General features: G+C 40.8%; 1 protein-coding gene across 1 annotated transcript; it reads left to right on the top strand.

The window, feature by feature from the left end:
- The first annotated feature begins 1,360 nt into the window (after nt 1–1,360).
- On the top strand, nt 1,361–25,104 carry LOC117553471 (TBCC domain-containing protein 1-like). Its single transcript, XM_034227405.1, is given in 11 exon segments — nt 1,361–1,533; nt 5,533–5,597; nt 6,226–6,492; nt 9,145–9,303; nt 12,354–12,470; nt 13,732–13,981; nt 14,460–14,646; nt 17,987–18,422; nt 18,424–18,518; nt 23,626–23,806; nt 23,808–25,104. Coding segments are annotated over 10 exon segments (1,779 nt in total). The 5' UTR covers nt 1,361–1,533; nt 5,533–5,534; the 3' UTR covers nt 23,832–25,104.
- The last annotated feature ends 1,111 nt before the right edge of the window (nt 25,105–26,215 follow it).

Genomic DNA, 26,215 nt, shown 5'->3' with positions numbered 1-26,215 from the left:
CACACACACACACATACACAAACACACAGAGACACACACACACACACAGACAGGCAGACACACACACACATACAGACAGACACACACAGACACACACATACACATACACACACCCACACAGACATACACACACATACACACAGACACACACATACACACACACATACACACACATACACACACAAACACACACAGACACAGACAGACAGACACACACATATACACACAGACAGACAGACACACACACACACACATACAGACAGACACACACACACACATACACACACCCACACAGACATACACACACATACACACAGACACACACATACACACACAAACACACACACATATACACACACACAGACATACACACACACACACAGACAGACACACACATATACACACACAAACACACACACACACACACACACAGACAGACAGACACACACATACACACACACAAAGAAAACCTTTTGAATTCATATAGAGTTGTTTTTTCCGTTTCTTCTGAATTGTAGAAATCCTTGGTGTCCCCTCGTAGCACATTGTTGCCCTGAGGCAACAAACCAACCCCTGTTTGAGGGGTGAGGGGGGGTCACATTTTATAATGTATATAATATCAGGGACCCCTAAGCTCCTAAAACACATGGTGAAACATGTATTTCCTCCCAAAATAAAAAGTCATGCCATAGAGGGTTAACGTATTGTTTTTAATGTGTTTTTAATTTTTGTAATAATTATCTTTATTTTGTTGTTGTAGTAAAACCTTTTCTTCATATTAAATATCTTTATATCTTTTTTTCCAAATTATTTTTATGATTGTATTATGTTTTATATTATTATTATTTTGTATTCATTCCATTATTATTTTATTTCATTTGAATATTTGAATTATCATTTAATTATTATTATTTTCTATAATTTTTAATCCCATTTTTTTCTTCCAATAAAGACAAGTTTACTTACAATAATAATTATTCTAAAATTAAATTAAAATAATTCTGCTATAGGGGTTGGTTTGAGATGCTATGTCATTATTTCTATACATTATTTATTTCAGAATAACTCATTATTACAGATACTAACTATTTTTTTTGCATTAATAAGTCATTATTTCACATTTTAAAAAAGTACAAGTATTTATGGTGGCATTCTAAATTAAAATATTACTATTAAAATAAATGACGTGCAGTACAAACCTCAATCACAGGGCTCCATCTTATTTGTCTCTTTTACTGGCAGAAATGAACTTCCATACTTGTTTGTTTTGCTAAATGTAAGTAAACATCATAGACTGTATATATAAGGTAAACATGCATGGAGGCTAAAGCGCGCCCCCGCTAGCTGCGCGCCCCCGCCTCAGATGTCAGTGGAGAGGAGGGCGCCAAATAGGAAGAGCAGCATATGTGTGTGTGTGTTGTGTGTGTCTCTCATCACAACCACACTCATCAACGACAGGACTTATCATCTTCACTCTTTACTTATGAGTGACCCATCGAGGCGGAACGCCGTGGACGAAGACAGAGGCTAAAAGTAAGAGCTAATGCTAAATGCTATTTTTCTCCCTATTCACTTGTTAGCATTGCAAGCTAACGGTGGCTAAGTTAGCAGTGAAGTTACCTTCGAGATGAAACAACTGTTTACTAATTCCTCCAGCTACCAAACTAACTTCCGCACCTCCCCACAACATCTAGTCAGCTGTGTGCATATGTATTATTGTCTTACTGGATTCGTTTTACTTTAGTGAAGTTAACTTCGAGATAAAACAACTCTTTACTCAAACCTACAGCTACAAAACCACTTTTCATATGCCCCCACAACATAAAGCGTGTTTTTGTGCGTATTTAAGTGTATTTATAAGTGTCTTAATGGATCATTTTAGCCTAGTTTAGTAGCTCTAACCCTAAACGTGGTATTAGTATGTCAGGTGTTGATGACACGAGCAACCTACTGTTGTCATGGTAGCACCATCGCGTCATTACAGGAGATAATAAACCACCATGTTGAATTAACCACATGCTAACACTCATATACTCGTATTTATCATGTGTGTGCACTTGTATAGTCCGTTTTTTTTACAGGTGGTTATTGAGAAAAGCTGCTTTTCAGCTCCCCCTCAATTAATCTCTAAATGCACCTTGGTAATATATATAATCCTCTCACTTTTGAATGCAGCACTAGACATTGTTGGCTTTTGTTCTAGCAGGATTCTTGACTGTTAATGCTGTGTTTTGTGGAATAAAATGCAATTATTCCCCCCATAGAGTACCTAGAAATAAACAACCTCAGTCACAGAACAAGCTAATTCTACATTGTTTTTATTTAAATATTACACAGCATGTGAAACCACTAACAAACACCCCTTCAACACAATGTAATCTCATACAGCGATATTACAAGACACGACCGCAAACGTCATTTCAAATAATACAATTATATATGAATTTATAATATGCAACAAAAAGCAGCCGCACAGTGCTTAATTTCCCTCTGGGTCAATATGAATATATGAATGTATGTATCTGCGGTTGGGGTTGACACAATGAGACATTACCTTGGACTTTGATAAACTGAGACGGACGGTTTTCACTATTTTCTGACATTTTTCTATAGAGAAATATTACCGGCTGTTTAATCAATACAGAAAATAATCATTCGTTGCAACCTCGTGATGTGATATAGTGCCCTGTGTATTAAATCACACGACTTACAGTATCAACTTATTTTGAATGGGATTTTTGTCTTTGATCATAGTTTCACTTGCATCGTCAACCATGTGACGTCACGTGGTTATTTAGAAAGGCTGCTCTTAAGTATGAGTCCTATTCTATGTAACCTTTATGTCATGCACACGTTGCACTGTGATGTCATGCTATTCAAAAGTGTGTCATACTTGCTTACATTGCTCTCTTTTCTCTTGAAGGTCACCTATTGTGCAAAGTCCACTTCTTCGTGTCTCTTCTACATCAACATGTGCCCCTCTTCTTCATGTCTCTTCTACATAACATGTGTCCCCTCTTCTTTATGTCTCTTCTACATCAACATGTGTCCCCTCTTCTTCGTGTCTCTTCTACATCAACATGTGTCCCCTCTTCTTCATGTCTCTTCTACATCAACATGTGTCCCCTCTTCTTCATGTCTCTTCTACATCAACATGTGTCCCCTCTTCTTCATGTCTCTTCTACAGTCAACATGTGTCCCCTCTTCTTTATGTCTCTTCTACATCAACATGTGTCCCCTCTTCTTCAGTCTTCTTCTCATCAACATGTGTCCCCTCCTTACTTCATGTCTCTTCCACATCAACATGTGGTCCCCTCTTCTTCATGTCTCTTCTACATCAACATGTGTCCCCTCTTCTTCATGTCTTCTTCTACATCAACATGTGTCCCCTCTTCTTCGTGTCTCTTCTACATCAACATGTGTCCCCTCTTCTTCATGTCTCTCTAGCATCAACATGTGTCCCTCTTCTTCATGTCTCTTCTACATCAACATGTGTCCCCTCTTCTTCATGTCTCTTCCTTCTACATCAACATGTGTCCCCTCTTCTTCATGTCTCTTCTACATCAACATGTGTCCCCTCTTCTTCATGTCTCTCTACATCAACATGTGTCCCCTCTTCTTCATGTCTCTTCTACATCAACATGTGTCCCCTCTTCTTCATGTCTCTCTACATCAACATGTGTCCCCTCTTCTTCATGTCTCTCCTACATCAACATGTGTCCCCTCTTCTTCATGTCTCTTCTACATCAACATGTGTCCCCTCTTCTTCATGTCTCTTCGACATCAACATGTGTCCCCTCTTCTTCATGTCTCTTCTACATCAACATGTGTCCCCTCTTCTTCATGTCTCTTCTACATCAACATGTGTCCCCTCTTCTTCATGTCTCTTCTACATCAACATGTGTCCCCTCTTCTTCACGTCTCTTCTACATCAACATGTGTCCCCTCTTCTTCACGTCTCTTCTACATCAACATGTGTCCCCTCTTCTTCATGTCTCTTCTTCATCAACATGTGTCCCCTCTTCTTCACGTCTCTTCTACATCAACATGTGTCCCCTCTTCTTCACGTCTCTTCTACATCAACATGTGTCCCTCTTCTTCACGTCTCTTCTACATCAACATGTGTCCCCTCTTCTTCACTGTCTCTTCTACATCAACATGTGTCCCCTCTTCTTCATGTCTCTTCTACATCAACATGTGTCTCCTCTTCTTCATGTCTCTTCTACATCAACATGTGTCCCCTCTTCTTCATGTCTCTTCTACATCAACATGGTGTCCCCTCTTCTTCATGTCTCTTCTACATCAACATGTGTCCCCTCTTCTTCATGTCTCTTCTACAATCAACATGTGTCCCCTCTTCTTCATGTCTCTTCTACATCAACATGTGTCCCCTCTTCTTCATGTCTCTTCTACATCAACATGTGTCCCCTCTTCTTCATGTTTCTTCTACATCAGCATGTGTCCCCTCTTCTTCATGTCTCTTCTACATCAACATGTGTCCCCTCTTCTCCATGTCTCTTCTACATCAACATGTGTCCCCTCTTCTCATGTCTCTTCTACATCAACATGTGTCCCCTCTTCTCCATGTCTCTTCTACATCAACATGTGTCCCCTCTTCTCCATGTCTCTTCTACATCAACATGTGTCCCCTCTTCTTCATGTCTCTTCTACATCAACATGTGTCCCCTCTTCTTCATGTCTCTTCTACATCAACATGTGTCCCCTCTTCTCCATGTCTCTTCTACATCAACATGTGTCCCCTCTTCTTCATGTCTCTTCTACATCAACATGTGTCCCCTCTTCTTCATGTCTCTTCCACATCAACATGTGTCCCCTCTTCTTCATGTTTCTTCTACATCAACACGTGTCCCCTCTTCTTCACGTCTCTTCTACATCAACATGTGTCCCCTCTTCTCCATGTCTCTTCTACATCAACATGTGTCCCCTCTTCTCCATGTCTCTTCTACATCAACATGCGTCCCCTCTTCTTCATGTCTCTTCTACATCAACATGTGTCCCCTCTGTGGAAAGAGACTCTGAAAGTTTCAGGAACAAAAATTCTCTCTCTTTTTGATCCATTTCTATAAAAACCTGTCTGAAAATGAGCTGATCAGATTTTGGCCACTTTATGATGTCATAACGATGTTTTGTCTTGTGTAACCATTAGCCAATCAGCAACCAAGGTAACCCCCCCCCCCCCCCCTTATCACCTGAATCTCCTCCTAGAGCACCATTGAGTTCTTTGTAACCACATGTCTCTCAGAGGGGCGTGGGGAGGGGCTCCTTGTTTTCATCTAAAGTAACAGACAGAGAATCAGCACTTTGGAAACAGAGCTGAAACAGAGGGGATTATGGGTAATGCTGCAATGATCTGTTTGGTGTTTCAGCCAATCAGAGACAGGTTCTGTATATATCTGAGACCTGTGATATATTGATGAAAAACAGTATGATAAGGGACCTTTTTAAATTAGTGCACATCAGTGTATCATGGGTCGGACTTCCATATCTTTGTTTTGTCTCCTTTCTCTTCAGACATGGAGGCAGACGCTGTGAGCATCTGGCCGCGCATGGAGCCCTTCTTACTGGGAGCCCTGCAGGTGAATATACCCGTCAATCTATTTCATATGATACAAGTTGCCCTGGTGGTAATGCACATTTTGTAACATAAGTCCAAAGTCAACTTTATTGTCAATCTTTCAGTTTGTGTGTACAGACAGAGAGATCGAAATACCGTCTCCCACAATCCAGAATACAAATATAGAAAGAAGTGGAATTCTTTGCCGAATGATTTAAAGGGCTGTAAGAACATTTTTATGTTAAAGAAAATGTATAAAGAAAGTGTAATTAGACAGTATGAAGTTGACTTTTGATTGTGTTCTGGTTTTATGTCTCAGTATTTGTAAGCAACTGAAAGAATATTGCTTTAATTTTACGTTTTAATGGTTAATTCATTTGTTTTGTTTTGTTTGTTATTACTTTTGTAAGAAGGGGCAGGTCAAATAAGATGTTCTTCTCCCTGCTCCTTTCCACCATGCGCTATAACAGTATAAGTGTACATGTTTTGTTTTAAAATAAGTGCCATGTGTGGAATAAACAAACAAACAACAAATATATATATATATATACACACAATCAAGAGACACATGTATACATATGCACACATTATGACATACATAAAAGCACAACAATCAATATTGTACATAACTGGAATGAATGCCATTGCAGGTGGCTCCCCCGTCCAAACTCAGCCTGCACTATCTCAGAAAGATGGCGTCGTACGTGCGAACGCGTGACGGCTGCTTCCCCTCCATGAGCTGGCCCATGTGGAGGCACATTGCCTGTGGAAAGCTGCAGCTCCATGAAGACCTGGCCTGGCTCTACTTTGAGACCTTCGACCTCCTCATAGGCCACGTTCCAGAGGAGAGGCTGGAGTGGGCCGAGTGTCTCTCCCAGTGCTCGAACAAAAGCGAGCTGGACCAACAAAGGAGCCGGGTACAAATATAGAAAAGGGTGGAGTAGAATTTAGTGATGGGAGTTAGGACTCTTTGAAGGGAGCCGGATCTTATGGCTCCGTTCCTTTCAGAGAGCCGTTCAAAAGAACCGTTTATTTTTAAAGTTGCGGTGGAGATTATTTGTTGACCCTGCTTTAAATTATATTTTGGCTTTACAAATGTTGCAATCCGCTTTATCATTGCCTATGTTTTTGTTGTAGTGCATCCAAATTGCGTTTGGCTCATTTTTTCACCTGCGTCGTCTACCTGTACCACTTGTTATGACTTCTCTCTCTCATGCCTATTCCGTTAAGACCCACCCCTACTCTGCCTCTGGCTAACCCTAGGGGTGCATACCGGTTCCCGGTATTACCGAAATACCGGTTACTGGCGGCTACGGTATACCGTACCGAAATCAGATCCGGTTTTCGATACTTTTTCGATTTTCTTTAAAAAAATGTTTTATATAAAGTTAGGCGTAATATCCATAAACTCAAGCCCAAACTGCCAGCCAATCAGATTGCGCGTCTTGCAACGGCTTCGGTGATTGGCTTGATTGCCACGCAACGCCCTTCACCTTCCTCCCGAACGGTCTGAGCCTTTCGGTTAGCTTTAGTTTTTTCATTAGCTCGATGGTCGGCACAAAAATCTAAAGTGTGGCTGCATATGACTGCCCAGTCCTGTAGGGGTGGGGTCTGGTATCCACTGCCAGTCCTGTATGGTTGGGGTTCTGTAACCACTCGCCAGTCTGTATGGTGGGGTCTGGGTCTACCCACTCGCCAGTCTGTTACGGTGGGGTCTGTAACCCACTGCCAGGCTGTATGGTGGGGGTCTGTATCCACATGCAGTCCTGTATGGTGGGGGTCTGTAACCACTGCCAGTTCTGTACGGTGGGGTCTTTAACCACTGCCAGTCTGTATGGTGGGGTCCTGTAACCACTGCCACCGTTCTGTATATGGTGGGGTCTGTAACCACTGCCAGTCTGTATGGTGGGGTCTGTAACCACTGCCAGTCTGTATGGTGGGGTCTGTAACCCACTGCCAGTCTGTAATGGTGGGGTCTGTAACCACTGCCAGTCTGTATGGTGGGGTCTGTAACCACTGCCAGTCTGTATGGTGGGGTCTGTAACCACTGCCAGTCTGTATGGTGGGGTCTGTAACCACTGCCAGTCTGTATGGTGGGGTCTGTAACCACTGCCAGTCTGAATGGTGGGGTCTGTAACCACTGCCAGTCTGTAATGGTGGGGTCTGTAAACCACTGCCAGTCTGAATGGTGGGGTCTGTAACCACTGCCAGTCTGTAATGGTGGGGTCTGTAACCACTGCCAGTCTGAATGGTGGGGTCTGTACCCACTGCCAGTCTGAATGGTGGGGTCTGTAACCACTGCCAGTCTGTATGGTGGGCGTCTGTAACCACTGCCAGTCTGAATGGTGGGGGTCTGTAACCACTGCCAGTCTGAATGGTGGGGTCTGTAACCACTGCCAGTCTGAATGGTGGGGGTCTGTAACCACTGCCAGTCTGAATGGTGGGGTATGTAACCACTGTGGGGTCTGTAACCACTGCCAGTCTGAATGGTGGGGTCTGTAACCACTGCCAGTCTGAATGGTGGGGTCTGTAACCACTGCCAGTCTGAATGGTGGGGGTCTGTAACCACTGCCAGTCTGAATGGTGGGGTCTGTAACCACTGCCAGTCTGTATTGTGGGGTCTGGTAACCACTGCTGCCAGTCTGAATGGTGGGGTCTGTAACCACTGCCAGTCTGAAATGGTGGGGTCTGTAACCACTGCCAGTCTGAATGGTGGGGTCTGTAACCACTGCCAGTCTGTATGGTGGGGTCTGTAACCACTGCCAGTCTGTATGGTGGGGTCTGTAACCACTGCCAGTCTGAATGGTGGGGTCTGTAACCACTGCCAGTCTGAATGGTGGGGTCTGTAACCACTGCAATACGTTTATTTCTGGGAAAGGCGGCAACACATCCAACCTCTCAAAACATTTGTACAGGAATGTACGGTCTTCAAGCCCGTATTGTCAAACGTGTTTTTCATTGTTTGTTCAGTACTAAAAGGTCGAAGTCCCACAATTAATTGTAATATTCATTTGACATGTGAACTATATCATAAAGCGCTTTAATTTTTCCCTTATGCAACATGAAAGTATCACGATATGTATCGGTCGAGTATCGGTATCGTTCAGTGGTATCGGTATCGTAAAAAAGTCAACGATATGCATCCCTAGCTAACCCTAACCCACAGCATCTCACTCCTCGTGCCTAAACCTAACCAATCAGAGTAGGGGCGGGTCTTCACGGAATACGCTTGAGGAACAAAATCAAGCTTTATCACTGTTCACGTAAAGGCGAGTGGATTTATGGCAGGCAGTGAACCAACGATAAAAATAACGGCTCTCACCAAGTACGACTCGGTTCCCTTCGTTCGTACAAAGAGCCGTTCAAAAGAATCGTTCGGGCGCGTAACCTCACTAGTAGAATTGTGCCAAATGACTCACTTTACCTCAGAATTTGATGCTATCTTATTGTCTCGTGTTTTTGAATCATGTCTCACTCTTTTGTTTTGTTGTGTTATTCCCCAGGTAGAGCTTATTGTTGTTGTTGCCTTTGAGTACACATTGATAGACGCTTTCTTCTTTCTCCTCCAGTTATCTGTGGACACGCTGCAGTTCCTCCTCTTCCTCTACATCCAGCAGCTGAACCGTGTCTCTCTTCGCACCTCTCTGATCGGGGAAGAGTGGCCCAGCATGCGAGCTCGATCTCCGTCTCGCTCGGACCGAGAGGCCAAGACCAGCTCCCAGAACAAGGTCTGTTACCTGGAGAAACTACAGAAACGTTGTGTCACGTGACTTGAATTTTGAATTGAGCCGTCCCTTAAGTTATAGATACTTAACGTATTAGTGATGGGAAGAGCCGGCTATTTCAGTTCACGCACGTGCTCCACTCGCACCCCCCGTCAAGGCTCACCGGCAGGACACTTTCTGTCACAGGAACACGCTTTTTTGCTGGCGGCGAAAATAATCCCACCAGACTCCTTTGCGCCTCCAGCAGAGGGATGTCCTTTTTCCTTTTCGTTACTTCGAGCGATAAAAACTCGATCTTCGCTCCAATGACTAATTTTTTTGGACGCCCTCGGCTCGAGTTCAGGGCGTTTCGAGCTGAATGTCAAATGACGGCAAGACGGCGGAAACGCTGCTGATGATACTGAAATATATTTTTGTTAATAATTTAGTTTTTGGGAGAAGGGGGTGGGATTAAGTAAATAAGTGTAAACTTCTTCCCACCCCTTTTCGGATGTGTAATTAGGTAGTTAATTTGTTTATATATAATTTGTAAATCAGTAATATTTTTGTTTATCAATTTGACACTGCTTAAGTTTTCATAGTATAATAATTCTCATATTTAATTATTATTATTTATTTTTGTGTTATTGATTTACACATTCAAATCAAATCAAAAAGATGTATGTATTGCATTTTTCTCCAAATCTGTACAGAGAACCGTCAGTGTTTTTGGTATTACCCTAAATAAAAAAACACATATTCTACTACTTGGAAAAACCCTGTGAGAAAACAGCAAGAAAGACTTATTCGTAGAGTAGCAATAATTAAACAAAATATAAGAAATTGGTTCAATGATAGCTGTGAATGGAAACATTTTGTAAATGGAGAAAAGAAAACATGGGAATTAAAATGTAAGTTCCCGTCTTTGATAAAAAGGGGAAACGTTGGTGAGGAACACAAAACATCACGAATGACCCCATGTTTAGATGGAAAACTAAAGAAACTAGTTCCGTCTAATAAAAAAATCCATATATCCACAAGTAGCAATAAGCTTGACTCCAACAAAAATACGTCTCAGGAAAGTTTGGTTGACTCTTTACTTAAAGTGCACCTATCATGCCATTTTTATTTCTCAGATATATAAAAAACATTTCTATGAAGTGTTTTGCTCAAAATACCAAACAGATCACCCATTCTAGCCATGCCTCATATCCCTCTGTTTCACTACTGCCGTGATGAAACGCCATATCATGGATCATCAAGGATTCTCTCTGAAACAGTTTGGAGCTCAAAGGCTTTCTCTCTTGCCGGTTATACCACAAGGTGAGTTCCTTTCTACTTCCTGCTTCTTCACACACATGGGTTGCGTTCCGATAATCCAAAAATCAGCTCCTAAATTCTAACCCTATCGTCTATTCCTTGACCTCTGAGTGAAACGTCACGGGGTTAAGGGATAGTGGATAGGAGAATTCAAAAGGACTTAGGAGAAGAGACTGCGTACTTTTGAGAATCCGACTGCACTTTCACTATCTCACGTGTTTATGATGCGCCAGCGGACGTCCTGAATGTGCGTCTGCTGCTGTGGGGTAACCATGGAAACTACAGTTCTCTATACAGCGGACTACAACATGGATGTTCAATAAGAACGAGGGACTCATCTAGAGACTCTGCACCGTGCTCTGACGCTGTTGCTTTATGCTTTATGAACGTGGACAACAGAGAAACATATTCTTCAGGACCAAAGTTGGAATTGAAATAAAAAAGGAAAGTGAAACTTATGCTCGTCCCCCTCTCCCTCCGGTCCTCATTAATACAAATGATCCCAATACGTATGATTGATGAAAAGATCTTAAAATCAATACAAATGTATTTATTATAAACGTTAGTCCTTAACATCTATCACTGTGTACATCACCATTCAAACATCTTTTAAAAGTTGAACAAACCCCACACAGCTCAGTAAAGACTGTGAAATGTTGACTTTATTTGATCATTTCAGTAAAAACTAACGTTCATATTTCTCTCTTTGATTATAATACTGATGAACGTTCAGAAAAAAGCACTTTGGCAACTTACCACATACGTTTTAAAATGCTTAATAAGCACCGTAACTTTCATGATATCATTTCTCCGTCATAATCGGTTGTTTCCGTGAACGGCCGACTGTTGAGTGACGGCAAATGCTGCGGCTGCAATGCATTGTGGGGCAGCATTTTCTCCTCTCCTTTCAGTGAGGGAGGTCCAGTGGTTCCTAAGCTAAAGGAGGTTATAAAGGAAGTTTGAAACCTCCTTTCCTTTCATTTGGAGAATTGGAACGGCACTTATCATGGCTGCCACTGAGGGACTTCCGGGTCATTTCACTCCGTTAGGAAGGTTCCTAAGCTAAATGGACTATTGGAATGCAACCATGCTCTCCAGTACAGGTTAGCTCTGAGTGTTAGCGATGCTAATGTAAACACAGACCATATTACGTCCAAAACAGTCGGGCATTGTTTCTGACAGCAACGTTTCTGATTGGGCCGTGGGTCCACATTTCAGATATTACGTCATATCGGACGCAGATCTGGATCAGCTCCGTTGTTCCCCGTTTTTAGAGATTTGGGTACGGAGGAAAAGAGAGGGTTTTATTTTCTGACGCTGCGTGAGTTCCCTGACACACCGGGGACACATATGTATAGAAGACATCAAAAAGTGCATGTTACATGATAGGTCCCCTTTAAACAAAAGATATCAGTACAAACACATATTTTCACTGGTCAAAAAACGATATTGCTCCGTGCTTCTTTTCTCCTTCTCACTTCTAATTACCAGCAGCTGCGGTCGGCTATAACGTCAATTTTACGACGGCTGGTTTAAATAAATTATATAAAAATACTAATAACAAAGGATTACCATGTTCAAATATATCTACATAATATATCAAATTGTACATTTTAACATATGGCTCCTACAGAAACACTCATTACATGATTGCAATACCTCATGCCCAGTGCAAAGCATCGACACAATCATGTTTTAAGCACTGGAATTCCTTGTTTTGTGACACTTTTTCTTGTCTCCTTCTGGTTCTGCAGAACTGGGACGATCAGGCCCACCTGTCCTTTGTGCAGAGTCACCTGGGAGAGATCCTGGAGCTGCTGGTGGAGCCGGGTCAGCTGTCTCAGTCTGGACAGGTGCTCAGAGGCTGCCAGGTGTGTGGACAGGCGTTGGGGAAATAGTGAATGTTCCAATATGAGAGTCACATGATAACAAAGGTATCCCAACTGTAGCTGTGAACATGCCAGGATGTGTGATTACCTAGAAGAGCATCAGGACTGTTTGAGGCATATGATAGCTATGTGATTAACATGATGATTCAGCCTCTATGGAGAGAGACATCAAGCATGCTCATTTCTGACGTGGAGCTAATCTGAAGTAAACATTGAATACTGCTTTCTATTCCTCCATCTTGTGACTGTGTGAGAATTTAGAGAAAAAGTCAGAATTTTGAGATTTTGAGAAAAAGTCAGAATTTTGAGAGAATTTTGAGAAAATGTTGAGATTTTGAGAGAAAGTCCAAATTTAGAGAAAAAGTCCAAATTAAGAGATTTTGAGAAAAAGTCCAGATTTTGAGAAAAAATCCAGATTTTGAGAAAAAGTCCAAATTTTGAGATTTTGAGAAAAAGTCAGAATTTTGAGAAAAAGTCAGAATTTTGAGATTTTCAAAAAAAAGCCAACATTTTGAGAAAAAAACTCAGGATTTTGTACATGACAGGATGTATGATTACCTAAGACCCGGCATTCCTCCATCTTGTGACTGTGTACCTCCCTCTCTTGTCTATCAGCATGTGAAGGACACTGTTCAGAAACTAGTTGATGCTCTGTATGTGAGGACTACTTCCATTCTGGAAGTAGTGAGGAGTGATATTTTTCTAACAGTAATACGTTTATAATCCAGATTTAAAACGTTGTAGCATATGGCAATGGTCTCTCATAGGGATGAAAGCACAGAGAATTATCCGCCGAAGCTGCATCTCTCCTCAGCTTTCAAATATTTTCTTACGTAACGGCTACTCTATGTTTTGCAGATACAATCATTATATTTGTTACTTGATATTTTTGACTGAAATAAGACTCTAAAACCATTACCATCTGTCTGATGCATTCAGTCTTTTTAACATACAAAACTGCTTTTGAGATTTTGAAAATGAAGCTTAAAATGTCTTTTGGCACTTTTAGTGTTATAAAGTCTGAACGAGGGTAGGATAGAGCAAAAATCCTCAATTTGAATAATTGAGTTAGTCTTTCTTTGTTAAAAATCTTGCTTTAATGCATATAACTTGTCAGTTTCATCATCACAAATCCATCTTGTTGCGTACTGAGAGGCTGAGCAACGTGGCACTGTGTGTTTGTGTGTATTAGCACTCAATGTTTCTGTTCCCTGCATTATCCCTGTATATTCTATATCTCCAGATCTCCCTGGATGCTCTGCGCAGCTTGGCTCTCCTCCTGGAGGGCTCAGCGGGTCCCGGCAGAGCGGTGCAGCCCGTCCACCGGCTGCTCACCAAACCCCCGCTGCAGACCCAGGCCGGGTTCTGCTCCGCCAGCCGCTGCTTCCCCCTGCAGAAGCTGCTCCTCTGCCTGCAGAACAGACTCGCTCTCAACCCCTTTGGGATCACCGCCTGCCTGCAGTCAGGGAAGAAGCTGGCCTGGGCTCAACAAGGTACCCTGAAGTCTACTGGAGTGAGGGTCTATGTATTGCATTTGGTTAGAAAAATATCACTCGTCACCGGCTTGAGCTTCAACATCAGGATCCATGTGTTTCTGATCCTCTCCAGAATGGAAGTAGTCATCACATACAGAGCATCAACTAGTTCCTGAACAGTGTCCTTCATGTTTAGATGACCATTTTTGTGTGTATAAGAATTCATTATGTGTCCGTCATCTGTTACATTTGTACTATAAATGAATGTTCATAATTTGCTTTATGCCCTTTTTTCCTACTGATTTGTTTATTGTTATTCATTTATTATAGTAATCCCTTGAAGAGAGATCATTTCAGAAATTGCAAAAACACAAAACGACCCTACAGTAGTTTTGAAGGGAAATACTTCAATGTCAGGGTGTGTTTGTTTACAGTCATTACTCCTTCTCTTCCTGTTGATCTACATGTGTCTTTGTTTTCTGCGTGTGCTCTTTAGTGGAGGGGTCCATGAAGAGAGCCAGAATAGCCAGGAACACCCACACGGCCCCCCCCGGCAGTAAGATGGTTCTAATGTCGCAGGTCTTCAAACAGACTTTGGCTAAAACCTCAGACAAGCTGAACGGAGCCAACATCAAAATCCACCGCTGTGCCGACGCCTTCATCTACCTGCTCTCTCCTCTCAGGTACGCTGCTCTGCCCCGTGGATCCTTCTAAAGTCTTACATTTCTTTTTGATGTTCAAGGTCTAAACATGTCTAAAAAGGTCTGGAGTTTTAGGAGGGGAGGTATTACATTTTATCTTTTTTTTTTTTTCACGAAACTGTGTCTCAGGGCTTCTAGGCCCCGAGCCTGTTTTTCAGGTTTCAGGCTCGAAAATGACATTCCCAGAACAAATCACCATATCTTCCCTTCTAAAAGGGTTACATTAATAATCTTTGTTCTCAAAGTAATGATGAACCTGTGAGTTGGATGTAGAAAAGTCAGAATCAATATAGATGTTTTTAATTTTAAAGAACATTCAGATTGAACATGGTAAAACACTGTAAATTATAGTGTCCGTCCAAAGAATATTTTGTACTTATAGTGAAAACTAACCTTGGATGATGTTTGTAGACTAAAAGCTTTAGGAATCCAAAGTACAACATATAATAAGTACCCTGTATCAAGATTGATGCAAAACAAGACAGATTTAGCAAAAAAAAACGATTTTGATTTTGACATCTCTTTCTGACCGTTAGAGCCAATAGAATCGAAGGGGAATCTCCCCACACACACACATGGCAAAACGAAAAGGTGGGGGCTTCACGCACCCTGTTTTGCTCCAGAGCGAAGCTGTCTCTAGGTCTGACATCTCAAAACCGAAAAGCAGATTTATTGCTCATGGATTATCAGAAATCATTCAAAGTGACCGACACATTGGATTAACCTATGGATTAACTTCAGCATCGTTTTTTATCGTTTTAATGCCATTGAAGACCACTTTTGACCAGACTACCACACAGGTGAGCCATTTTGCCGTTTTTTGCTAACTAGCTCCATATGTTTTGATGTACGTTTTTGTTGATAACGTTGTGAGTTTGTATCTTTCAGTGTTGAGGTGGGCACCGTTAGATTCTGTGTCTCCTTGCGATCATAAACGATGTGTTGGATGTGCACCTAGGATAAGTAATAAGGGAGCTAGGAGTGATTATCGGTGCAGTAATAGGTTAGCATTTTTCGCTCAGGGGTCATTTCGATGCTTCTTATGAGACTTGTGTTTTGTTTTGGTAAAAATGGTTTATATCGTCAGTTAGCTGAGATTATTCCCGTTAATCTGGTATAACACATTAATAGGTTCTTAAATATAAAGATCCCCTGAGACACAGTGTCAAGGGTACCCGCCGGCGGGGACCTTTTGGGGCTTAACAGGTTAACATTTAAAAACCTATGAATGTGTCATACCCACTTAACGGGAAGAAACTCAGCTAACTGACGATACAAACCATTTTTACCGAAACAAAACACAAGTCTCACAAGAAGCGTCTAAATGAGCCCTGAGCGGAAAAATGCTAACGCACTTAGCACAGAACTCACGGTAGAAATACTTTATTACTTATCGGGTCTGCACAAACAAGATATCAGCTAGCAAGCTGAGATTCCACAGATTCTAGGGGTATTAGGATCCTCACTGAGCGATCAGAACCCGCGGCAGGGGAAGCAAACCCAGACATCACACAGCGTAGCTTTACGGAGGAAAAACGGGACATTGTCTTTTGTTCTGGCATTAAAACGATAAAAACGCTGCTGAAGGTTAATCCATAGGTTAATCTAATCTGTCTGTCACTTTGAAATGATTTCTGATAATCCATCGTCATATTTATGGAAAAAACTGAGTTTTCATATATAGCTATTATGACAGCTTCCGGTTTTGGGCATTCTGGCTACGCAGCACTCATTCACCAATGGGTTATGTTTAGATGGATTTTAGGAACTTCCCCTCGATCCTATTGGCTCTAACGGTTCAAAAGAGGTGGCAATCATCAAAATCGACCAATGGGTTCCAGAGATAAGGAAAATCCACCCAAATGACCCCAGAAGTGTTTTTTTTGTGCTAAATCTCTCTAAAAAGGTAAAATTTCACTTGTTTTGCATCAATCTTGATACAGGGTACTTATTATATGTTAAAGTTTGTATTCCTAAAGCTTTTAGTCTACTATCCCATCGTTCAAGGGTGGTTTTCACTATAAGTAATGTTTTCTTTTTTGGACGGACACTATCATTTACATTTTTTTACTATGTTCAATCTGAATTTACTTTAAAATAAAAACATCTATATTGATTCTGACTTTTCTACATCCAACTCACAGGTTTATCATTGCTGTAAGAAAAAAGATTATTAATTTAACCCTTTTAGAAGTTAAGTTATGGTCATTTGTTCAGGGCATGTCATTTTCGAGCCTGAGGCCTGAAAAACAGGCTAAAAGTACCCCATGTTTTGAATGTTTAAAAAATAAATAAAATGTGTCTGAAAATACATATTACAGTAACGATAATCAGACGTATAATACGCAAAGAGACATTGCTGAAAGAAATGTAAAAAAGTTGAAAATAAAAAACACATTTCACTTAAATAAATTAGAAATGTTAACTGTTACCCATAAATAAAAAAATCCATAACAAGAATTACATGTATTTAGCTTTGTCTCTTTGTCTCTATTTTTATTTGAGAATATTAGTATTGTATGCACCATAAAAACGTTTTGCACTTTAAGTGGCCTTACACGTTATTTTTAGGACCAATTGAACACGTTTTATATGTTTTTATCCTTATGATTATCAGGGTTCCTACGGTCATTAAAAACCTGGAAAAGTCATGGAAATTCCAAATGCTAATTCCAGGCCCTGGAAAAGTTTTGGAAAACAATATTTTTCCCAAAGTTTTGGAAAAGTCATTGAAATGTATCTAAAGTTGCATCAAATATAATTTATATTTTATCTAATCGCCGAAATAGTAATACTATAATGATAATAAATACTGTATCGTATAGTAATGAAACGTAAAATGGCATTTAACTGACGGGGTGTTTTGCTGGTGAGAGATTTCAGTTGCTTTAGCGACAAGCTAGTAAGCCTTGATTTGTTTTAGATAGGCACAACATGTTTCATATGCAGACCTTATTTTCCTGTTCCATATTAAAATAAACCATTTTCAGTGGAACCGCTGAGAAAGAGTTATTATTTTGGTCATGGAAAATTAGGTAAAGGTCATGGAGAAGTCATGGAAAAGTCATGGAGAAGTCATTGAAAATCATTGGTGAAAAAGTGTATGAACCCTGGATTATGTCATTTTTTAGCAATCTCTGACACAGGAAATGCATTTTACTGCTTTTAAAAATCTTATCATATCATAATATTCCCTGTGTCACGGATTTAACGACACAGTTCATCTATCATGTATATTTTATTCTATGTTTTTATTTTGTATTGTGTTTGTAGCACTTCTTAACACGTGGCTTGTGTGGTCATTTTGCGTCTTCTCCTCCAGATCAGTGAGTTTGGACAAATGTCGAGACTGCACCGTTGTTCTTGGTCCTGTTGAGACCAGCGTTCACATCCACAGCTGCCAGAACCTGCGTGTGATGTGTGTGTCGGGCCGGATCGCCATCGGGGTCTCCTCGCGTTGCACCATCCACACTTTGACCCCGACTCGACCTTTGCTCCTCCCAGGAAACACAGACATTACTCTGGGGCCTTTCCACACCTTCTACCCCTCTCTGGAGGATCACATGGGCAGCGTGGGGCTCGCTGTGGTCCCAAACGCCTGGGATAGACCCTTACTTGTGGGTACAGAGGGGCTTTTTAACCCCTCACTCAACTCCTCGTCCAACCCGGCCCCTCTCTGTTACCGCCTGCTACCTCCAGCTGAGTTTAACACCGTTGTGGTGCCTTTCGAGATGGAGGGCGACACGTGTGAGGTGCCGGGGGGGGCTACCTCCTCTGTACCAGGCGGCGGTGGAGGAGAAGGAGAAGAGGATCCAGAACTGGCAGAAAACGGTGTTGGAGACCCCGCTCAACAAGTGAGTAGCAAATCAGGAACTTTTTTATTAACAAGTGGAATCATTTAAGACGGTCTAAATAGAACTGGATCATCCATAAAGAGTCCTCTCCTGCTGATGTCCAGGTGTATATCAGCATGTAGTGTCTCTACTTTAAAGAGTCCTCTCCTGCTGATGTTCAGGTGTATATCAGTATGTAGTGTCTCTACTTTAAAGAGTCCTCTCCTGCTGATGTTCAGGTGTATATCAGTATGTAGTGTCTGTACTTTAAAGAGTCCTCTCCTGCTGATGTTCAGGTGTATATCAGTATGTAGTGTATCTACTTTAAAGAGTCCTCTCCTGCTGATGTTCAGGTGTATATCAGTATGTAGTGTCTCTACTTTAAAGAGTCCTCTCCTGCTGATGTTCAGGTGTATATCAGTATGTAGTGTCTCTACTTTAAAGAGTCCTCTCCTGCTGATGTTCAGGTGTATATCAGTATGTAGTGTATCTACTTTAAAGAGTCCTCTCCTGCTGATGTTCAGGTGTATATCAGCATGTAGTGTCTCTACTTTAAGAGTCCCTCTCCTGCTGATGTTCAGGTGTATATCAGTATGTAGTGTCTCTACTTTAAAGAGTCCTCTCCTGCTGATGTCCAGGTGTATATCAGTATGTAGTGTCTCTACTTTAAAGAGTCCTCTCCTGCTGAGGTTCAGGTGTATATCAGTATGTAGTGTCTCTACTTTAAAGAGTCCTCTCCTGCTGAGGTTCAGGTGTATATCAGTATGTAGTGTCTCTACTTTAAAGAGTCCTCTCCTGCTGAGGTTCAGGTGTATATCAGTATGTAGTGTCTCTACTTTAAAGAGTCCTCTCCTGCTGATGTTCAGGTGTATATCAGTATGTAGTGTCTCTACTTTAAAGAGTCCTCTCCTGCTGATGTTCAGGTGTATATCAGTATGTAGTGTCTCTACTTTAAAGAGTCCTCTCCTGCTGATGTTCAGGTGTATATCAGTATGTAGTGTCTCTACTTTAAAGAGTCCTCTCCTGCTGATGTTCAGGTGTATATCAGTATGTAGTGTCTTTACTTTAAAGAGTCCTCTCCTGCTGATGTTCAGGTGTATATCAGTATGTAGTGTCTCTACTTTAAAGAGTCCTCCTCCTGCTGATGTTCAGGTGTATATCACTATGTAGTGTCTCTACTTTAAAGAGTCCTCTCCTGCTGATGTTCAGGTGTATATCAGTATGTAGTGTCTCTACTTTAAAGAGTCCTCTCCTGCTGATGTTCAGGTGTATATCAGTATGTAGTGTCTCTACTTTAAGAGTCCTCTCCTGCTGATGTTCAGGTGTATATCAGTATGTAGTGTCTCTACTTTAAAGAGTCCTCTCCTGCTGATGCTCAGGTGTATATCAGTATGTAGAGTCTCTACTTTAAAGAGTCCTCTCCTGCTGATGTTCAGGTGTATATCAGTATGTAGTGTCTCTACTTTAAAGAGTCCTCTCCTGCTGATGTTCAGGTGTATATCAGTATGTAGTGTCCTCTACTTTAAAGAGTCCTCTCCTGCTGATGTTCAGGTGTATATCAGTATGTAGTGTCTCTACTTGAAAGAGTCCTCTCCTGCTGATGTTCAGGTGTATATCAGTATGTAGTGTCTCTACATTAAAGAGTCCTCTCCTGCTGATGTTCAGGTGTATATCAGTATGTAGTGTCTCTACTTTAAAGAGTCCTCTCCTGCTGATGTTCAGGTGTATATCAGTATGTAGTGTCTCTACTTTAAAGAGTCCTCTCCTGCTGATGTTCAGGTGTATATCAGTATGTAGTGTCTCTACTTTAAAGAGTCCTCTCCTGCTGATGTCCAGGTGTATATCAGTATTTAGTGTCTCTACTTTAAAGAGTCCTCTCCTGCTGATGTTCAGCTGTATATCACTATGTAGTGTCTCTACTTTAAAGAGTCCTCTCCTGCTGATGTTCAGGTGTATATCACTATGTAGTGTCTCTACTTTAAAGAGTCCTCTCCTGCTGATGTTCAGGTGTATATCAGTATGTAGTGTCTCTACTTTAAAGAGTCCTCTCCTGCTGATGTTCAGGTGTATATCAGTATGTAGTGTCTCTACTTTAAAGAGTCCTCTCCTGCTGATGTTCAGGTGTATATCAGTATATAGTGTCTCTACTTTAAAGAGTCCTCTCCTGCTGATGTTCAGCTGTATATCACTATGTAGTGTCTCTACTTTAAAGAGTCCTCTCCTGCTGATGTTCAGGTGTATATCAGTATGTAGTGTCTCTACTTTAAAGAGTCCTCTCCTGCTGATGTTCAGGTGTATATCAGTATGTAGTGTCTCTACTTTAAAGAGTCCTCTCCTGCTGATGTTCAGGTGTATATCAGTATGTAGTGTCTCTACTTTAAAGAGTCCTCTCCTGCTGATGTTCAGGTGTATATCACTATGTAGTGTCTCTACTTTAAAGAGTCCTCTCCTGCTGATGTTCAGGTGTATATCAGTATGTAGTGTCTCTACTTTAAAGAGTCCTCTCCTGCTGATGTTCAGGTGTATATCACTATGTAGTGTCTCTACTTTAAAGAGTCCTCTCCTGCTGATGTTCAGGTGTATATCAGTATGTAGTGTCTCTACTTTAAAGAGTCCTCTCCTGCTGATGTTCAGGTGTATATCAGTATGTAGTGTCTCTACTTTAAAGAGTCATCTCCTGCTGATGTTCAGGTGTATATCAGTATGTAGTGTCCTCTACTTTAAAGAGTCCTCTCCTGCTGATGTTCAGGTGTATATCAGTATGTAGTGTCTCTACTTTAAAGAGTCCTCTCCTGCTGATGTTCAGGTGTATATCACTATGTAGTGTCCTCTACTTTAAAGAGTCCTCTCCTGCTGATGTTCAGGTGTATATCAGTATGTAGTGTCTCTACTTTAAAGAGTCCTCTCCTGCTGATGTTCAGGTGTATATCAGTATGTAGTGTCTCTACTTTAAAGAGTCCTCTCCTGCTGATGTTCAGGTGTATATCAGTATGTACTGTCTCTACTTTAAAGAGTCCTCTTCTGCTGATGTTCAGGTGTATATCAGTATGTAGTGTCTCTACTTTAAAGAGTCCTCTCCTGCTGATGTTCAGGTGTATATCAGTATGTAGTGTCTCTACTTTAAAGAGTCCTCTCCTGCTGATGTTCAGGTGTATATCACTATGTAGTGTCTCTACTTTAAAGAGTCCTCTCCTGCTGATGTTCAGGTGTATATCACTATGTAGTGTCTCTACTTTAAAGAGTCCTCTCCTGCTGATGTTCAGGTGTATATCAGTATGTAGTGTCTCTACTTTAAAGAGTCCCTCTCCTGCTGATGTTCAGGTGTATATCAGTATGTAGTGTCTCTACTTAAAGAGTCCTCTCCTGCTGATGTTCAGGTGTATATCACTATGTAGTGTCTCTACTTTAAAGAGTGCTCTCCTGCTGATGTTCAGGTGTATATCAGTATGTAGTGTCTCTACTTTAAAGAGTCCTCTCCTGCTGATGTTCAGGTGTATATCAGTATGTAGTGTCTCTACTTTAAAGAGTCCTCTCCTGCTGATGTTCAGGTGTATATCAGTATGTAGTGTCTCTACTTTAAAGAGTCCTCTACTGCTGATGTTCAGGTGTATATCAGTATGTAGTGTCTCTACTTTAAAGAGTCCTCTACTGCTGATGCTCAGGTGTATATCACTATGTAGTGTCTCTACTTTAAAGAGTCCTCTCCTGCTGATGTTCAGGTGTATATCAGTATGTAGTGTCTCTACTTTAAAGAGTCCTCTACTGATGATGTTCAGGTGTATATCACTATGTAGTGTCTCTACTTTAAAGAGTCCTCTCCTGCTGATGTTCAGGTGTATATCAGTATGTAGTGTCTCTACTTTAAAGAGTCCTCTCCTGCTGATGTTCAGGTGTATATCAGTATGTAGTGTCTCTACTTTAAAGAGTCCTCTACTGCTGATGTTCAGGTGTATATCAGTATGTAGTGTCTCTACTTTAAAGAGTCCTCTACTGCTGATGCTCAGGTGTATATCACTATGTAGTGTCTCTACTTTAAAGAGTCCTCTCCTGCTGATGTTCAGGTGTATATCAGTATGTAGTGTCTCTACTTTAAAGAGTCCTCTACTGATGATGTTCAGGTGTATATCACTATGTAGTGTCTCTACTTTAAAGAGTCCTCTCCTGCTGATGTTCAGGTGTATATCAGTATGTAGTGTCTCTACTTTAAAGAGTCCTCTCCTGCTGATGTTCAGGTGTATATCACTATGTAGTGTCTCTACTTTAAAGAGTCCTCTCCTGCTGATGTTCAGGTGTATATCAGTATGTAGTGTCTCTACTTTAAAGAGTCCTCTCCTGCTGATGTTCAGGTGTATATCACTATGTAGTGTCTCTACTTTAAAGAGTCCTCTCCTGCTGATGTTCAGGTGTATATCAGTATGTAGTGTCTCTACTTTAAAGAGTCCTCTCCTGCTGATGTTCAGGTGTATATCAGTATGTAGTGTCTCTACTTTAAAGAGTCCTCTCCTGCTGATGTTCAGGTGTATATCAGTATGTAGTGTCTCTACTTTAAAGAGTCCTCTCCTGCTGATGTTCAGGTGTATATCACTATGTAGTGTCTCTACTTTAAAGAGTCCTCTCCTGCTGATGTTCAGGTGTATATCAGTATGTAGTGTCTCTACTTAAAGAGTCCTCTCCTGCTGATGTTCAGGTGTATATCAGTATGTAGTGTCTCTACTTTAAAGAGTCCTCTCCTGCTGATGTTCAGGTGTATATCAGTATGTAGTGTCTCTACTTTAAAGAGTCCTCTCCTGATGATGTTCAGGTGTATATCAGTATGTAGTGTCTCTACTTTAAAGAGTCCTCTCCTGCTGATGTTCAGGTGTATATCAGTATGTAGTGTCTCTACTTTAAAGAGTCCTCTCCTGATGATGTTCAGGTGTATATCAGTATGTAGTGTCTCTACTTTAAAGAGTCCTCTCCTGCTGGTGTTCAGGTGTATATCAGTATGTAGTGTCTCTACTTTAAAGAGTCCTCTCCTGCTGATGTTCAGGTGTATATCACTATGTAGTGTCTCTATGCTTTAATGTTCAAAAAGCGGAGTTTACCTCCTTCCTGCTGTTTTAACTTTGTCTCAATTTTCGTCCTGAAGGCAGCAGAAGCAGCAGTTCCAGGATTTAGTCGAAGTCAAGTTCCACGAGTGGCTTTTGGAAACGGGTCACCGGCAGGAACTGGACAGCCTCATCCCCCCCGCTGTGAACTCTTTAAAGGACTCGACAACAGACACACAGGCAGTCAATCACACCAGACACATGAGGACTGGACGGGCAGTGGGGACAGTCGCCTATGGCTTGTTGAAGCTTTATTCGGGTCTTAACGTAGCAACACAGAAATGCACAATGGCTACATGTGTTCTGTGTGAGTATTATTGTACAGGAAGTGTGTGTCTTTTTACACTTTGCAGGTCCCAAATGATTTATCCCACAGTCCATTTTTTTACCAGCTGTCAAAAGGAAATATTTGAAGCAAAGATGTTTCTGCTCTGTAATATGTTGTGGATATTTCCTTTAATCTCCTCAGTACAACCGAAATAGCTGATTCTCCACATTAGGAGATTAACCAATTGGTCAGTTTGCCAGATGTCTAAATGTGTCTGTTTTTGTATGAATTCACTCTGCTATGGCTACACGTGTTCTGTGTGACATTTGGAGTATTGTTGTACAGGAAGTGTGTGGTTTGTGACACCTTACTCTGGTACGTGTGCAGCTGTAGATCCAGCTTTTATGGAACCTTATGTCCCACTTGTTCTTAAGTGGAAAGCTGCTGTACAAGTTCTTCTGAAGAAAAGGCAGCTACGTGTTTAAGTAGGGAGTGTTTTGGCATGTTGCTCAGTACGCTGTTGAGGAGAGCTGTAGACTCAAACAAACGATGAAGTCACCACAGAGTAAAGTAGAGGGAGATATATGAACATCATTTATTTGTATTATTGCACCGTCCACACTGTCTTTGTATGAAAGGGGTTAGCTGTACTTCTACACGTTGCTTTCCATGAACTGAAGTTTTCAAGCTGTATGTTTTGCCAAATTTTGAACCTAGTCTATTTTTTTTACCAGCTGTCGAAAGGAAATATGTATTATGTTGTTATTAAGGTTATATTTTGTGGATCTTTTCCTTTAATCTCTTCAGTACAACCGAAATAGCTGACTCACCACATTAGGCTTGATTAAACAATTGGTCAGTTTGTCAGCTGTTGTCTATATATATTTTGGTATCAGTTCCCCTTGCTAAATATGTATATTGGAGCATTATAGTAAGATTATTTATCATACATCTTCCCAATGTCCTGCTTTAATACCTGTGAGTGAACTTCAGCACATTAACTTCTTACTTTCCTATTAGGGCTCACGTTGTATTCACTAGAGCTGCTGCAGTACGATAACCTAGGCCAAGTTGAAGGTGGAGAAAATGCAGTTAGACATAGGAGAATATTACTGTAAAAGCTGGGATGTGTGTATTTTTCTGAAGATGTACGAACTCCTTACTGCTGTTGAACTCTGTCTGAACACACGCACCTCTCTGCTGTTTCTATACGAAGAGCCCGATATCGTTTTTTAATGTAAGAAATAATAAAGATTTTGACTAAAACCAGGCTGTGTTTGGTCTTATTCTGCACCTTGTCTTGAGTATTCACATCGTTCTGATTCTTCCACTTTTTACTCTGCCACCATTTAATGCATTATTCTAAACAACCCTCAAATATTTAAATAGTTATATTAGTTCCACTTTGACCCGAAAATGCTGCTTGAAAATGTTTGCATCAGTAAAACGAACTCCAAATACACACTTTTTGATTAGTTTCGTTCTGATTTTGTTAAAATGAGTATCCATAGATTTTTGATAAATGAAAAATCCTTACTTTATTACAAGCCCTCAAGGTTCCCTTCCCTCTCCAGCACTATCTGTGTTTGTTGTTATTTACTTATATTACTACCTTTAATGCTAATAAACTTCACTGCATATATCGTTTGTTTAATGGGATATTCAGAATATACAAGAGGGGCCCTTTTCTGCAAGAATGCTTCTCCTTTTCATAACTTACAGTTTGCAAACAATATTATAGGAGTCTTATTTAAATCAGTTTAAATAGAGTCTTTTTAAAGTGAAGTATTAATACTTTTACCTAAGTAAAGGACCTAAAAACTACCTCCACCAGTGGTATACTCTCTCTGGACCCTTCAATAAGGCAGCAGTAACATTTCACTGAATATATGATAAGTTAAATGCAATATATATTCATATATACCCCCCACAAGAGGGGCCCTTTTCTGCAAGAATGCCTCTCCTTTAACACACAGGTTGCAACCAATATTATAGGAGTTTAAATGGAGGCTTTTACTTGTAATGGAGTATTTCTTCAGAGAGGTATTGGGCAAGTTTATTAATACAGCACCTTTCAACACAAGGCAATTCAAAGTGCTTTACAGAAATTACAGACATTGAGAAAATGGCATTTCAAATCAGTCATTCAAAAAGCAAAGATAATACAATAAACATTAAAAGAAAAAACACATGGATAAAAGTTACAGTGCAGCGTGAGATGTGAATAGTTCAATTAAAAGCAGCGGCAAAAAGAAAAGTCTTCAGAGTTTGTTCTAGATGTTTGGAGCATAATAACTGAACTTCTCCAGGTTTAGTTCTGACTCTGGGGACAGAAAGCTGACCGGTCCCAGAAGACCTGAGAG

Source organism: Gymnodraco acuticeps, unplaced genomic scaffold (assembly GCF_902827175.1).
Source record: "Gymnodraco acuticeps unplaced genomic scaffold, fGymAcu1.1, whole genome shotgun sequence".
NCBI classification, from domain to species: domain Eukaryota; kingdom Metazoa; phylum Chordata; class Actinopteri; order Perciformes; family Bathydraconidae; genus Gymnodraco; species Gymnodraco acuticeps.
This window is presented reverse-complemented; position numbering and strand designations above follow the sequence as displayed.